The 16,478-nt window shown below is 41.2% G+C and overlaps 1 protein-coding gene across 5 annotated transcripts in view; it reads left to right on the top strand.

The window, feature by feature from the left end:
• SGMS1 (sphingomyelin synthase 1) overlaps window positions 1-1,801 on the top strand; it is a 282,263-nt gene extending 280,462 nt beyond the window's left edge. For all 5 annotated transcript variants that reach the window (XM_045853990.1, XM_045853991.1, XM_045853992.1 and 2 more), the window contains one exon: window positions 76-1,801. In XM_045853990.1, coding sequence (XP_045709946.1) covers window positions 76-255 — 180 coding nt within the window. In that variant the 3' untranslated portion in view covers window positions 256-1,801. The remainder of the gene's footprint in view (window positions 1-75) is intronic.
• Window positions 1,802-16,478: the final 14,677 nt, after the last annotated feature.

The following is a 16,478-nucleotide window of genomic DNA, read 5'->3' as shown; positions in this document are numbered from 1 at the left end:
ATATATATTCCTTTTGGGGCTGAAAGAAATTAATCATTCCTCCTGACTCGGTTTTTCCTTTCTTTACTGATGTAGGTGCTAAAAGAAGCTTCCCAGATGAACCTCTTGGCCAGGGTGTGGTGGTACAGGCCGTTTCAGTACTTTGAAAAGAATGTCCAAGGAATTGTACCTCGATCTTACCATTGGCCCTTCCCCTGGCCAGTAGTCCACCTCAGGAGGCAAGTGAAATATAGCCGGTTGGCGAATGACACATAACAGCTGTACACAGTGGGGGAACGAGGAACTGTCCGAAGTGCTAAGAACTCCGTGAGAGAAGATGCCATAAAATAAACACCTCCCTAATCCTACTATCTTTCAACAATTACCTTGACTTAACCTATTGAGTTACCTGGTCAGCACTGTGATCTTTTTTTCTCTCCAAAGGACCTGCGTTGGAAACAATAAAGAAAATGTCACCTATCATGCACTGGACACATTTCCTGTTCATGAGTTTGGGATTTACATAACCTGCAGCCACCACGTTCCTTTGTATATGATGCAACAGCATAAATGTGAGCTTTTATATCATAAGTTCTGGTCTTTCCAGTCACATCTGGAAATAAAGTGTATTATTTTCTTGGGAAAACATACTTTTCATATCTCTTGCCCCAAAGATTGGGCTCTAAGCCATTTTCTAGCAAATGTCTCTATGAAGGTTTCTAAGCACCTGAACGGGGTTCGATTCTGAAATCTTTCTACCTGTTGCACCGATATTCAAGTAAAAATGACAGACACAGAAAGGTTTAGTAACTTTGGGTTTTGTAAAATCAGCAGAGACAATGTGTCAAAAAGTGCAAAAAAAAAAGATTCTGTTGTAAAGTGATTTTCTAAGTATTTCCTAACTTTATTTTTCAAATGATGTTATGAAAACCAAATTTAAAGATTTTTACATGTCAAAGAGAAGAGAGTTAAAATTTAAAACTGCTACTTGGGAGAGAAATTTGTCTATGTTTCTAGTGCCTTTCTTGTCTTGATTGTATGGTCAGTAGGCGATCTTAAATGTTTTTATTTAATATAAAGTATTCCACGAAAATATAAATGTATGTATACACTACTCAATTTTGCATTTATAGCTAAATTAAATCAGAAGGCTGCTTACAGTTTTTCAATTGCTTTGAATTAAAGAAGGGGTTGGGGGTGTAATTAGAAAGTCCAAGCCTGTTCCCATATTGTGAGCAGGTGGCAATGACATTGTGCCACTTAAATTATTTCCTCTATTTGGTAGTTCAGTTTTAACTATACAATGAAAACAGCCATGAATACTTTTTTTAAAAAGCGAGTTTTGAAAATGATCACTTAACTAAAACTTGAAAGGTTTGAATTAGTTATCCATACTCTCACGACAATTTTGTTGGTGAACAACAAAAAAGAGATCTATTTCTTTAAAATATCTATGTGCAGAAACTGCATGTAATTCTTAAGTTTTACTCCTAACATATGTATGTTGGGGAAGTATTCTATACTTGCCAATGTGGAGAACAAAATAGTTTTTTAAGAATGAAGAAGTATATATATCCATTCTGTATGTTGTGTGCGGCAGAACTCTCTTCCGTAGGGCTTTTTTGTGTGTGTGTGTGTTCACGAGGTGATATTTGTATTGTAAAACAATAATGGTGAAGGAAATAAAAAGGCTTTTAAAATTTTGTTTGTTTTAAATCTTTGTAAAGTTTATCCAGAGAGTATACTGATATCTTAACAGCCTACCTAGATCATAAATTAATCAAAATGCACTTTTTAATAAAAACTGATACTTAAAAACAAATGGCTGTTTCTAATGTGTTCAAGTTCTTCACAGAAGTCCTAAGTGAAGTCATTAAAGTGAGGTAAGAAACTCAAGTTTCAGAATTTCTTCATTGAGTTTTTTTGAGATAGGGCCTTTAATAAGCATGTTTTCTTCCCCTTGAGATTTCTAAAAATGTGCACCAAACTTCAGTAACCTGTGCAGGTTGAGAGCACTTTTAAAAAGACAGTTGAGCCCTGGTGGGTGTGGCTCAGTGGATTGAGCACTGGCCTGCGAGCTGAATGGTCTCTGGTTCGAATACCATCAGGGCACATGCTTGGGTTCCTGGCCAAGCCCCCAGCCAAGTCCCAGATGGGGACATGCGAGAAACAGCTGATCAATGTTTCTCTCACATACGGATGTATCTCTCCCTCTCTTCCTTCTTTCCTCCCTCTGTCTCTAAAAATAAATAATTAAAATCTTCTAAAAAATTAAAAAATAAAAACACAGTTGAACCTTACCAATTCGAGAGGTAGGAGCACCACCCCCTGCACAATGGAAAATATGTAACTGTACAGTCCTTTGCATCCAAGGCAATCAAGGACTTTTTTTTTAATTCGCTTATAAGTGGACCCCCACAGTTCAAACCCGTGTTGTTCAAAGGTTAACTATACACAAAAAGAATCACAGGTAAGTAAAATCCAAATCACAGAGCACTGTTCCCCAACGATTTTGAATTCTCTAATTCTCAATCACGTCACTGACTTCACTGTTTTTTCCTAGTAACTCCCCAGTAGTATCACTTTTCTAGTTTAGAAAGGAAAAGGAGACCTGAAATGAGAAAACGCATTAGTGCTTGGACAATAAATGGTAAAGCAAAATAACTTCAAAAAGAAAAAAGCTCCTCCCGATGTGGTAAAGGCAGAACGAGGTTAACAGAGGAGGCCTGTCCTTGTTAGCAACTGTCCGGGGAAGCCGGAAATGGGAGGTTTCCTGCGCGGAGCTTTAGACATGTCTCAGGGAGAGAAGATGTGGTGGCCTCTTAAGGCAAATAGAGCAAAATTTGTGTATAGGTTTGTATTTAACTGTTACAACCTTTTACTAACTTCAACTATTCTATGTTGCGTACCAAAAGTGAACAGAACCTGAGTAATGAAAATGAATTATTGGCAAGTGCTAACAATAAGATCTTTTTTCTTAGTCAAAATAGATTTAAAAAATTATTATTGTAAGTTTACCCACTACGTATGTACCAAGAGATCCCTTGCTGCTTGCTCTTCATGCCTGACTGCACTGGTTCGTGAGTTGACATTTCTGTGGCAGGCACTCTAATCAGCAAGCCCCATGAGGGACAAAGAGAGAGCTCATGGAGAATGGAGAATCTTATGGAGAATTGTGATAGACTTGATAATGCCTGCCCGGATGAGGACATGTGCTCTTTTGTCCTTTCCTTTGGTAAGTCAAAGCCCTAGACAGTATCTCTTCCTTTTGCTCTCTTTACAGTTCGGACACTCTCCATGTATTATCTGCTGCCCCTCCCACAGCCTCAGTGTTAGTTATCATCCCCATTTTACAGGAGGTGGCTGGTGTGTTGAATAAGTTTCCCAAGGGCATGCAACTGGTAAGTGGTGAAAATAGGATTGAAGACCAAGTTTCCACCCTCTCCTCATGTCCCACCTCCTCCTCCAGTTCTCTGAGTTTTCCTAAATTGTTTAGGAAGACTCTGCAGTGGGAGAAGTCTGTGCTTATGGTCGTATAGTTTCGCATCTAATGATGGAGAAAATACATGCTACGAATTTAGAAACGCTGAGAGGAATTTGTGGTTTGTTAATCGTGGTAGAATATGTGTAATTTTAGTCAATTGGAATAACGCTTATTTGTAGGAGCTATTATTCCATCAACATACCATGGTTGGTGACTAAATATTCAGAAGTCTCAAGAATTCTTAGGAGAGGTTTTCTGAAGATTTTAAGGCAGACATCAATAAGATTGTCAAGAGTCTTTTTTTAAGTTTAGCAAGGCAAAAAAAGGGAGTTGAATCTATAGGACTATGCAACCTCAGTGCATGTAGCTACAGGGGGCAGGAATGCATTCCAGGTGAGGATAAGGGAAGTCTCTGACGTGGGAGCGGGGGCCTGGCCCAGAGTCCCGTCCCATCCCTGTTGTTAAGGAAATATACATTGGGGAACTGCCCGCCCCCCAGTATCATTATATCATCTCTGTCTTTGTTTCCTATGATCTTCCTTGTGACGTCTGCTCTGTCTGAAGTTGAGATAAATACTCCAGCTTCCTTCTGATTAGTGTTAGCATGGTATATCTTTCTCCACCCCTTTATTTTTAACCTCTCTGGGTCTTGAAAGTATATTTCTTATAGAAAGAATAGGAAGCATATAGTTGCATCTTGTTTTTAATCTATTTGACAATCTCTTAATTAGTATATTTACTTCTTTCACATTGAAACTATAATTGATACATTTGAATTAATATCTACCACATTTGTAATTCATTTCAATCATTTTCCTTCATTTTTTCTGTCTTCCACTAGTTTTGAGCATTATATCTCTTTTTATACACTATTTTATCTTTTAGCATGCCAATTATACTTTAAAACAATTTTAAAGTATATATACCTCAACACAGCTGGAAAAAAGTTTTAATAGTTGCCCCGGAGTTCATAATATGTATTTTTACCCAATCTAAGCCTGCTTCAAGTAACACCATACCACCAAAAGTGTGGTGCAGGCATCTTATAACAGTGTTCCCAGTTTCTCTTTCCTGTCCCAGTTTCTCTTTGCCGTTAGTCATTTCACTTATCCATATGCTGTAATAACCCAATACATTGTTACTATTACTACTTTAAACAGTTATCTTTTACATCTATTAAGAATAATTTTAAAAAATTATCTTTATTTTTTTCTTCCCTGATCTTTTCTTTATGTAGATCCAAGCTTCTAGCCTGTGTCATTTCCCTTCTGCCTGAAGAACTTCCTGTTCCTTGCAGAGCAGGTTGGCTGGTGATGAATTCCTTTCTCCCATGGTCTGAGAAGGTCTACTTCATTTTTGAAGGATGATTTTACTTGATACAGAATTCTAGGTTAGTTGTTTTTTCTTTACACATTTGAAATATTTCACTTTAGTCTCTTCTTGTTTGCATTGTTTCTCCAAAGAAGTCAGCTGTAATTTTATTCTTGTTTCTTTATAGGTAATATGTTCTTTTTCTCTGGATTCTTTCAATTGTTTTCTTTATCTTTGGTGTTCTGCAATTTGAATGACATGCTTGGGTGTGGGGTTTTTTCTTTTTGTATTTACTTTTTTATGCTTTCTGATCTTCCTATATCTATCGTTTGGTGTATGTCATTAAGTTTGGAAAGTTTTCAGCCATTAATAATTCAAATATTTCTTGTTCCATTTTCTCTTTCTTGCCTTTCTAGTGTTCCCATTATGCATGTTACACCTTTTGGAATTGTACCACAGTTCTTGGATGTTCCATTTTTAATTTTTTCTTTCTGTTTTACTTTGGAAGGTGCCAAGGAACATATCTTCAAGGTCACAGATTCTCTCCCTGGCCATGTCCAGTCTGATGAGCCCATCAAAGGCATTCTTCATTTCTGTTTCAGTGTTTAATTTATAGCGTTTTCTTTTGGTTGTTAAAATTTCCATTTCCTTACTTACATTACCCATCTCTTCTTGCATGTTGTTAACTTTTTCCATTAGAGCCCTTAACATATTAATCAGTTATTTTAAATTCTTTAGTAATTTCAACATCTGTGTCATAGTTGAGTCTTATTCTAATGCTTGTTTTCTATCTTCAGACTGGGTTTTTCATACCTTTGGCCATGCTTTGTATATTTTTGTTGAGCAATGAACATGTATTGGATAATAGGAACTGAGGTAAATAGGCCTTATGTCAATCTGTCTAGCAGTTGGGCTGTATTTAATGCTCACTGTAGCTATTTGGTGCCAGAAGCTCCAGATTTCTCTAGTGTACCTGTTTCTGTCCCCTCCACCCTCTTGACTTTGGACTTCGTTAAGTGGTCATCCTTGGAGAGAGTCTATGTCGCATAGAACTTTTAGATGTATTTCAGTTTCTCATAGTGGAGCCCTACTGCTGTGATGGTAAGATGTAGAGCGAGGGCAGTGCCCCATAGTTTTCTGATTAAACCTGTCTTTTAATAGGTTTGTGTCTCCACACTTGACGTTCACCAATTCAGTATTACGGCCCCCCACCTATGCCCATCCTTGTACGTGCCTCTGGGGATCGAACCTGCAACCTAGGTGTGTCCCCTGAGCAGGGATTGAACCTGCAACCTTTTGTTGTATAGGATGATGCTCCAACCAAGAAAGCTAGCTACCTGGCAAGGGCAACTTTTTCTAGTAAAGATGGGCATGATAACTCTCAAGCTCTTTACATGTTGAAGTTGAAACTGCCTTGGTGACCCAGTTTTCATGGTCAAATAAATTTGGGAGACAATGTACAAGGTGTTATCTGTAGAATGTCTTTAAGGGCTGGATGTATAAATTTGTGTTCTAACAACAGTTGAAGAACTAAAAGTGGCTATTAGAGCCTGCTTTAATGATGTCAAACTCTCAACACACAAGCAGTCCAGACATGAGGAAAATTAACATTGGGCTGGAGAATGGAGGGGATACATTCAGGTGTCTTCTAATTCGCCTGTACTGGGAACTTGCAGGCCATTTTCTAGGTTTCTTGACCGTAAGACTTGCCAGAGCTTTTAATGTGCTCTTCTGCAGAGGACTTAGGATGCAGCCCAGCATTAAAGCAGAGCCCGAACTTCAGAGCTGCTCCCGGATATCTTTCTCTTGACTGCTCTAGTTTGAGAGCAGTGTGGCATAATCCTCATTGGTGCCTGGGAAAGAATTGCCAGGGACATTAGTTAGTAACAAATATGATTGCTTATAAAAATTTTAAGACACTAAGAAAATATCAGGTGGTACTCATCCAGAATGCTTAGCATATTTATGTCAAAATTTGGCTGTACAGTATTTTCTATTTAGTCAGTTGCTTTCTTCTCATTCTTTTGATGAACACTTTGGGGGGAGGGGAGGCTGGATTAGGATAAATTCTAAATAATTTGGTGACCCAAAGCATTTTTCAGTGTGAGTGGTATAACCTAACGTATATGATGAGGTCTGTCTAGAAAGTATGCAACCATGTAATACAAAAAATAGAGACACTGAAGAAGATACAAGAAACATTGTACATAGGACAATGACACCTCAGTCCCCTTCAAGGTAGTCCCCTTAGGACCCCACACAGTCTCCCCAATTGCTATGAGCTGCCCTGTTGTATTTTCCTAAATCTTGTCAAAGGTCTGAAATCTCTTCCTTTTCAAAGGCGATTTTAGTTTTGGGAAAAGCCAGAAGTTGCAGGGTGCCAATCTGGGCTGGGGGCAAGGGGGCCAAGTCGCCTGGGCAACTTGATGTTTCACCAAAAAACTCTGCACAAGACATGATGCATGAACGGGCGTGTTGTCATGATGAAGTTGCCAGTTACCAGTTGCCCATAGCTGTGGCCTTCTGAATCATATAGTTTCCATGCAGGAATTTCTAGCTTAATGCAAAATTTGGTGCAGATTCATTGGTCTACTCAGACATTTTGAATGTGACAGCCACACAGTACACATGTTCACTCATGACGTCTACCACCCCCACTTGAGTAGTACGGTGGAGTTGTCATTGTTCACGCATGTGCATTCCAGTCCACTCTCCTTGGTTGCCAGGTTACATTGATGTCATGCAAACTATTCTCATTATGTTAAGAATGGTTGGACTTTTTCCAGACAGACCTTGTATACAGCCTTGCAGGTAGCCTTCCATACACTAACCTTTATTCACAATTCATCACCTGTAAACCCACTTAGATCACCCTGGATGTTACAAGGATTGTGTAACCATATCCTGTAATTTGCTAGGAGATTAACAGAAGGGCTAGACTTAACTAGTGGTAAACTTTCTTCCCTACCTATGCCATCCCTGACATTGACAATTGCCAGAACTGGGGTTTTATTGTTGTTTGTTTTTCTTGTTTTTGGGGGGATAAGCCCAGATGATTTGCAGGACCAGGGCGCTGATCTGGGTCAAACCACGTGAAGAAATCTAAGTCTCTAAGCAGCTTGAAGAAATCTGCACTGACCTCTTCATGAACTATTCTCATTATACCCTCATTATCAATAATACTAGTATCTCCTTCCTGGGGGCAGAGGTTTTCTGCCATTTTTCACATGCAGTGTATGTGCAGGCATACTAACTGTGCATGTGCAGCCATGTTCCCATCCATACATGCGATGACAAAGCTCACCTCACTGTTTATGCATAATTTCCCCAAGTGAAGATGAATCAGATTCTTTGGGGACACACCACTTTGGAAACTGATGCCCTTACCAACGTTGTGCCCTTGCCTGCTGGCTTGCAATAAAGTACATTCTTTCTCATAATGTCACAGGTGTGCACAGGTGTGCACAGGTAACCAGGTTCTTAGTGATCGAGAACAAAGAATTGAACCGAACACACAAAGTTTATAGCATAAAGAAAGAGGGGAGGTTTATTAAGTGATAGTACACACCACAGGACACGGGAGTGAGCCAGCTCTGAGCAGAGGAAAAAAAAGGGCACGTGGGCTGGGGGGATTCTATTCTTATAGGGGCAGAAGCCCCCTGCTAGTCTTTGGCGGGCTTTTCCTGCGCAGGTACAAGGAGTTGGATTTCAAAGCTACTGTGCATGTGTGGTTTCCCATGACTTTCTTGATTGGCTACTGGAGAAGGGAGTCCCACAATGTTATTTCATTATAATGATATTATAATGAATCAGGGGTAGCGCGCAGGCGCATTCTATGATTCAGAGTTATCCCAGACAACAGGAACAACCCGTCTTAGGGGGTCTTTGTCATGTATAGATGTTTTCTACCTCAGCCCTGCGGGGCCTCTGGAGCTTCCTTCCTACCTCCTGCCTCAATAACATCTCGGAGTTGTCTTTTGCCTGGCAACGAATGAGTAATTGAAGCCAGCTCCATCTGGTTACAGTAGGAAGTAGCAAGGGTTATTATTCTCTTAAATATCCCAATCCATGCTATTTCTGGGAAGAACCTCATTCATACTTTTTCAAGTAGAAACCCTTAAAATCAGTGTAACAATGCACCTTTGTGCCACTTTAGAATAAAAACCATGTGACTATGGAAACTGAACTCTAGAAATTGGACTGGATTGTGTAGTACGTGCTTGTTGGTGGCAACCAAAGACTTGGGGAGTGGGTGAAGAGGGAAATAATGGGTTCAAAGGAAATACCTCCTGCTGAGGGAAATAGGCTAAGCTCTTCGTTGAAAGGATCTGAGCGATGAATGAATAGCCCCATTGTGTCAGGAAGAATGAGAGTAATTGCCTGGGGGCAGGAGAAACCGCAGGAGAAAGTAGAGGAAGTTTGGTATACCCATTAGCGCACAGACTGGGGACTCATAAGTGGGTTTGAATCCAAGCTGCTGCTTGTAGGCACTGCTCCTTGGCAAATTGGCTCCTCTGGGCCTTGCTTTCCTCATTTACAAAATAGGGGTGACTTTACCCATCTTGTGTCATGTGGGGCAATGACGAGGCAGGTGTGCGAGTGCTCAGTAGACAAACACCGTCATTAAAGAGAAATGTGAGAGATGAAAACGAGGCTCCTGCGGAGCCAAGGAAGAAGTCCCCATCAGAAGAGTGTCCCCAGCCAGAAACAGAGCTAAACGGGGTAAGAAAGCAAGCCTGGACTCGGCCTTTGTTTGAACTTCTGAGTATATACAGGGTCCTGGACAAATAACGCCCCCTTTTTATTACAAAATCTTTTATTACAAAATCTTTTATTACAAAATCGTAAGTGTGTAATTCTGTAACATAACAATATCACATTGGAGCACACCATATGACATTTTAGGTGAAATGTTCAAATTAAAACTATAAATTAGTACACCCATATTGTTACCCTACCAGCACTCAAGCAGGCATTACTTCTGCCGGACCCTGCATTGCCAGTAGTCTGAACCAATTGATATCTTATTACCTTCAGTAAAATACTCACTCTAGTGTTCTGAACATCTGACGTATGTACACAGTGGTTGCTTGAGTGTTGTCTGGTTCTGAAATAGTGTGACACCGTCATCTTGCATGGTAGGCCAGGGTAGTAATGAAACAGAAACGTGTGACTAGCACAATATATTGGTGGGGTCTGTGCCCCTGGCCAGCTGTGTACTGTCATGTGGAGGGACTGGTAGCGCTCAAATTGCATCCTGCTAATGGTATTTATCTCAGCCTGAGAGGGGCGGGAAGACAGGTTGCAGCCACAGCAGGGGACTTCATGCATTCCTTTTCTAATACAGACCCTGTGGCCATGGAAGGCACACACTGGGTTTCCCATGTGGGATGTGAGCAGTGCTCCCTGATATTTTAAAAGGTTTCAGAAAAAAAATATGTATTTTTTAAAGCACAATCTATTAAACTAAATGTTTATTTTGAAGGCTTCTCTGAAATAATTGGCTTTAAGTGTAAAGAGGACACGGTCAGACCATTGCCAGGTTTATGGAAATTGCATTCACTGCATGACTTTTGACCTCGGCTGGTGTAAGACTGTCACAGTGGCCCCCAGCAGGGGTAAGAAGTGAGGGTGCAGTGTATCTGCCACACAGACTTCCTTCTCACAGCAGGCGACCTTACAGGCCTCCATGAGCCTTGCAGTCTTCATAGCAGAGGTGGGCAGGAGAACTCGAGCACGTTTGCTAGCTCCGTTCCTCCATGGGATCTGGGGATGAACGTGTAAAGCAAACGGCTTGAAAAGGAATCACATCCAGTTATTGCTGCCGGCACCTGTTTGCTCGGGAAGCACTGCTGGCCCTGGATTCTGGAACACATGCCTGGGCTCTTCAGCAGGCACCAGATGACTCACAGAACTTTCTCAGAATCCTCCAGCCAAGGGATCGTCTAATGAGGTTCTTTTTTCCTCTCCTCCTGAGGTTCCTGGTTCCGGAGCACCCAGGGCTCCAACTGTGACAAGGGAGAGAAACTGAAACAGGGAATGTAGCCAGAAGGGTGTTGTTCCTTGTTCTTACAAAATCCTCTGTACCAGTTGTACAGAACACACACAGAAGCTGGGGGTGGCGGTGGCGACACAGTTCTTTCGGGAGAGGAATTGTCCATGTGCTCAGCACACGTTGCCCCCACAAACTGTTAACGTTCACTGAGAGGGAATTCGAACAGAGTCACAAAACAGATAGGGAGGTATCTGAAATGTCAGTTAAACACATGCGAGTGTGGAGAATTGTGACAATTTGGCTTCCTGGAGATCTGGGCTATAAAACTGGTTTAATTTCTCAAGATGTTCAGGGCTTAATCACCAATTAAAATCAGTAACAACAGTTAAATTTGCTCAAATACTAGGAAATCCATTTTCTTTCTTGGGGAAGAAGAGGGCCCAAATCCTCGTCTTTCTCATTCAACAGAAAAGATGAGGAATTAATGGCACTCTTCCTACTGTTTAAAGGAGGTCAGAGTAGGAGAGGCAGCCAAGCTCACTGTCAAGACCTGCCGGTTTCTGTTTTGATTTACAGCGGCTTGTTTCCCATGCCCCGGACTGAAGGGGAATGAGCCAGTAAGACGGGGGCTGAAGGCCAGGGGGCAGAAGTCTTTGAGTGGCAGCCCCTGGAGGGCAGGTGGACGTTAGGTCCCAGAAAAAAAGGACGTTCTGTGCCGCCCAGTTCTCCTTTCTCCCCGCCCCCCACCCCACACACACGTGCATAAATTCAGCATTCATACCAGTCTATTTAAGGCTCTAAGAAATCTTCCCTCAAAGAAACCTACTTTAAAAAAACCTATTTCATTAAGCTAATACTTTTAAAATTTATTTGACCTTGAACTCTTTTTGTGACCACCCTTCCCCCCCTAACATTTTACTATGAAAAAAATTTTAAGTGCTCACTAAATTTTTCAGAATTTTACATTAAGAACCTATATAGTATGTATCATTTTATTAACTCAGTTTATCATCTCTCAATCCATTTGTCTATGTTTTGTCAATGTATCAATATTCTTATTTTTAATGTATTTCAAACTGAATTAGAGATATCAGTTCACTTCTCCGTAAATACTTTGATATTCATACCATTAACTAAAATTCAAAATTTGCTCATAGTTTTTTAGGGAAAGCTTATAGACAAAGGAATGCATAATGTTATGTTTGTGTACTGACAAATGCATGCACACAGGTGCATGCATTTGACAATACACCTGTCATAACATAGGACATTACCATCTTCCCACAAAGCTCCTTTACACCCCCTGCCCAGTCACCTCGCCAGCCCTTAACTTTCCCACTCCCAGAGACAAACACCTACAGCATCTACCCTTTGTCTCCACCATTGATTTTTTCCCCACCAGGTACTACGTACGTATATTTTTGTGTGTAACTTATTTCACTCTGCATAACATTTTTAGATTTACCATATGTGGTTGTATTGATAACTTACTCCTTTTTATTAATAAGTAGTATTTCAATGAATAAGTATACCACAATTCATTTATTCACTATTCTATAGATTGATACCTAGACTGTTTCTAAGGTCTGGATATTATGAATAAAGCAGCTGAGAATATTCCTGTATATGTGTTCTGTGTGTGTGTGTGTTGCATGTATGTATATTTATATGTTCTAATTTCTTATGGGCAAATACCCAGGGGTGGGACTGCTGGTCACAGGGTAGATGAATGTTTAATTTTTAGGAAATTACAAACCTGCTTCTAGAAAGTGTGTTGCTCTTCAAAAGAGGCCTGTAGATGAAGATACCCCCTTCCTGGGGGTAAAGTTGTGTGTAGATTTAATACCCAGAACCCCTGCAGCTCTGAGGACAGGACTGACACATGGGAAGAAACTGGCCCTTAACCATGTCCCTGGACCCTGAAACCCACCCTGCGGCTGCCCTCCTGGGAGTCGTTACGTGAGTTGGTAATGATCTTCATTATTTCGGTCCATTTGAATCAGACCTACTTTAAAATAAATTCACAGAGTAAGAATATTTTTATAAACTTTACTGAAGTATCACACACGTACAGAAAAGCACATACAGATTAATTTTCACAAACTAAGTAACTGGCCTGCAGATCAAGAAACATCACCTGTGTCAGGGTGGCTTGAGGAAATGGAGCTGAATCACACATTATCAACACCAGAGTAGAGGATAAAACTTGAGGCTCAGTTGAGTTCACTGGTGAATTCTGCCAAACATTTAAGGAAGAATGTTCTACAAAAACAAAATTAGACTCTCCTATCAGAAACCCCTCACTCTTCCTCAAGCTTCTCTCTTCTGGCCTCTCTGTCTCCCCCAAACCTCCTCTGTCAGACGCTGAAGATGCCTGGGGTTGCGGGAGCCATGTGCAGCCTGAAATGGGGCCACTTGCGGGAGTTTGAGACCAGAGCTGCCTCAACCTTTAACTGTGAGGAGATGGGGGCAAGGCAGCACCCGGCCTGCGCTTCTTTAGAAATGAACCAAATTACAGGAACTCCAATTTGAGTAACCTTTGAGCAATTGTATATGAACACCAAGTGAGAATAATATGCAAATGCTAGTTTTGGCCTTCGGTACAGGACACGCCACCTCTGAGCAGACCTCATGTGAAAAATCAATGTGGTGAGGGACCTTAGAAGATGATTAGGCAACTGTAAATGAATACACACTTGGATGAATCAGAAAAGATTCAATGGCTAAGGCTTCTCTTCTCAGAGACTGACCTCACAGATATGTTAGTTGGATATTAAATTGGGTACTGGTTGTTATTCAAAGTTCACCCATTAGTGTATAGCTGACATAATTCCCCCCCATAATTATTTATCACTTGTACTAGCATTTAATTAGCATTTTCTTCCAATAAAGTCCTTAAAAAATTGGTTTAGCCTCACTCTGTAATTTATATTTCTAATTCACATAAAAGTCAATACATAATTACCAGAAGAAAAAGTGTCTACCCCGTGCCACCTGAAAACCTGTCACCCTTTGGGGTACACTTTTTTCTATTGTTGTTTTTGAAGATATTAGCTACCTCCCAGCCAGTCTCAACAGGTCATTTCTGTAAAGGTCTTGAGCTAAAGAATGCCCCCAGAATTCCTTTGCAGAGATGCCCAGTGCTTGATTCTCTCCAACCAAACCTACTTTCCTCACTCTCTCCCCCACCTTAGCCAAGGTTAACTCCGCTCTTTGGTCTAGAAAGCTTTGAAATTATTCTGGACTCATTTTTTTCTCATCCTTGGCCGTGCCTTCAGAACACACCCATCTTAGTCTGCCTCACGTCAGCTCTGCTTCTGTTTAGCCTTCTAGCCCCAGTCTCTTGCTTGGATATTGCAAAATGTTCCAAATGGGTCTCACTGTTTTTAAACTTGCCTCCCTGCAGTGTGTGTTCCTCATCGAATCCCGGTGATAAATAGTACAATAAGTTTTCTAAAGAACAGACCATACCACTGCTCTGCTCACAAATCTCTAGTGACTTCCTGCCTCATTTGGAGTAAGATCTAAAGTCCTTACCTTGAGCTGCAAGGCTTTCCTGACCTCCATCTCCTGCATGGCCAGTGCACACCCCTTGACTGTGTTTGCACCTGCTCCTTCCCCTGCTCTCAACCTGGTTAAGTCAACCTGGGCGCTTTTCTTTCTTCAGCCTGCTAAGTACACTTTTGTCTGGGGACCTTAATGTTTGCTACTCCTTTTTTCCAGAATGCTTTTACCCAGGCATAAGCATGACTTATACATTCTTCCCACTTCCTTCTGGGGTCCAGGTAGATGTCACCCCATCAGAGGGGATCTCACTGATTATACTACTTAACACAAGCGTCTCTCACCTTTTATTTTGCTTCATTGTTTTTTGCACTCATGACAATAAATTATATTTGATTTTTTTTTGTTTGTCTTTCTCCACTTAGAATGGAAACATCATGAAAAGAAGGATTTTGTTCAGTTCAGTACTCCATCATTAGGGCCTAACAGAGCGCCTGGCAAATAGTAGGCAAGTAATAAATGCAGGAATAAATGCTGGATTTGATAATACTACCTGACCATTAGAGTCAGGATTCTGGTGCCCAGGAAGTGCCACACTCCTGGGCCCCCCTCCACCTTAGAGTTATAGATATGCTTAGTTACATGGGCAGTAACCTAATCAGTCAACAAAATTGCTCATTATTATGTAAAGTGCTACAAAGAGATATATATAGTGAAATAAAAGAGTTTTGGACTCTAGGTAGAGTAGGACAACTCCCTTTAAAAGACACACACACACACACACACACATACACACACACCCTCAAGACCAGAATCATAAAGGATCAGACAACTCAGAGATGTAAGTGGGTTTCTACTTACATGGTCAGAGAAAGTTACTTGAAAAATATAGACCCTGTCTTGGGCCCTGAAGGAGGGTGTTGCTATGTAGCAAACCAGTGTAGTTGCTACGTAGCAAATACCTCCAAACATAGTGGGTTAAAAATGACAACAATTTCATTATGGCTGATGGTCTTCTGGGTCAGAAATTGGGCAGAGCTTGGCTGGGTGATGCTTCTGTTCCATGTACGTTGATGGAGTTCACTCCTTTGCATGCAGCTGGTGGCTGGAAGGGTTTGGAGTCTAAGGCTGATTCACTGGCTCATCTGGTCACTTTGTGGGGATGGCTGGAAGGATGAGTTCAGTTGGAACTGTGACTGAAGCACCTACGCATGGTCTCTCCAGTTTGGTGGCTTTGGTATTGCCAGACTCCTTACAAGCTGACTTAGGATTCATGGAGTCACTTATGCTAACTAAAATCCATGTCACCAGACCAAGACTTTATTACAGTCTTGTTTTTCCCAGAAATGGAATCTTCAGTCAGTCAGTTGGGACTTTCCTGGTCAGCACGAGTCAGGTAATTCGCCTGATACACTCTTAACATCCCCTGTAGGAAAGCAGCTTTACAATAACCAACCGGAGTTTTGCCCAGCATAACTCCCTTGTCCTCCCTCCTTCTGCCTATAAAAGTCCTTCATGTGAGGCATCTTCTTAGAGCTCCCTCATGTTTGCTAGACTGGATGCTATCTGATTCATGAATCACTGAATAAAGCCTTTAAAATGTAACCAGTTTATTTTTTTTTTAAACAGTTCCAAGAGCCAGTCAGTGTTCCGGGAAGCATAGAAGCTGCATGGCCTTTTGTGACCCAGCCTCAGAAGTCACATGGCATCACTTCCATAGCCTCAATTGTCAGACATGCACTTTTTCATGGGTAGAGTGTCAAGAATTTGCAGCCATGTTTTCACACTGCCTCAGTGAGGTATGGTTTGGCTGCGAGGGCAGAAGTTAGGAGAGAGTCTGGGAGAGGGTAACAATTGGAGCAGGGGTAGGGTAAGGCGGGTGCAATTAGGAACCATAAAGAGACCAGGAGAAATATCAGAGACAGAGATAAGGGAAAGGGCTTGGGCTGGGGCGAGTTTGAATACCTGGTAAGGAGTCTAGTCTTTGTTCTGGAGACAAGTGGTCTTTAAACTGTATGCTTACTTATCCCTAAAAGAATTTTGAAAAACACATTTTTACGGTGGCATCCAATTTCCCCCCATAATTTAGAAGTAATTGAGAAGGTCAGCAGCTCCCCCTATGTGGTCATTCAGGCTGATGGAGCCTTTGCACTGTCTTCTTTCTGAAACCTCCAAGGTTGTTGCGGGCTGCCCTGCCTGGTCTCA

Source organism: Phyllostomus hastatus, unplaced genomic scaffold, assembly GCF_019186645.2.
Source record: "Phyllostomus hastatus isolate PE091 unplaced genomic scaffold, TTU_PhHast_1.1 phas_scaffold_1066, whole genome shotgun sequence".
NCBI lineage: Eukaryota > Metazoa > Chordata > Mammalia > Chiroptera > Phyllostomidae > Phyllostomus > Phyllostomus hastatus.
The sequence above is the reverse complement of the archived record's forward strand: the minus strand, read 5'-3'. Positions and strand labels throughout refer to the sequence as shown.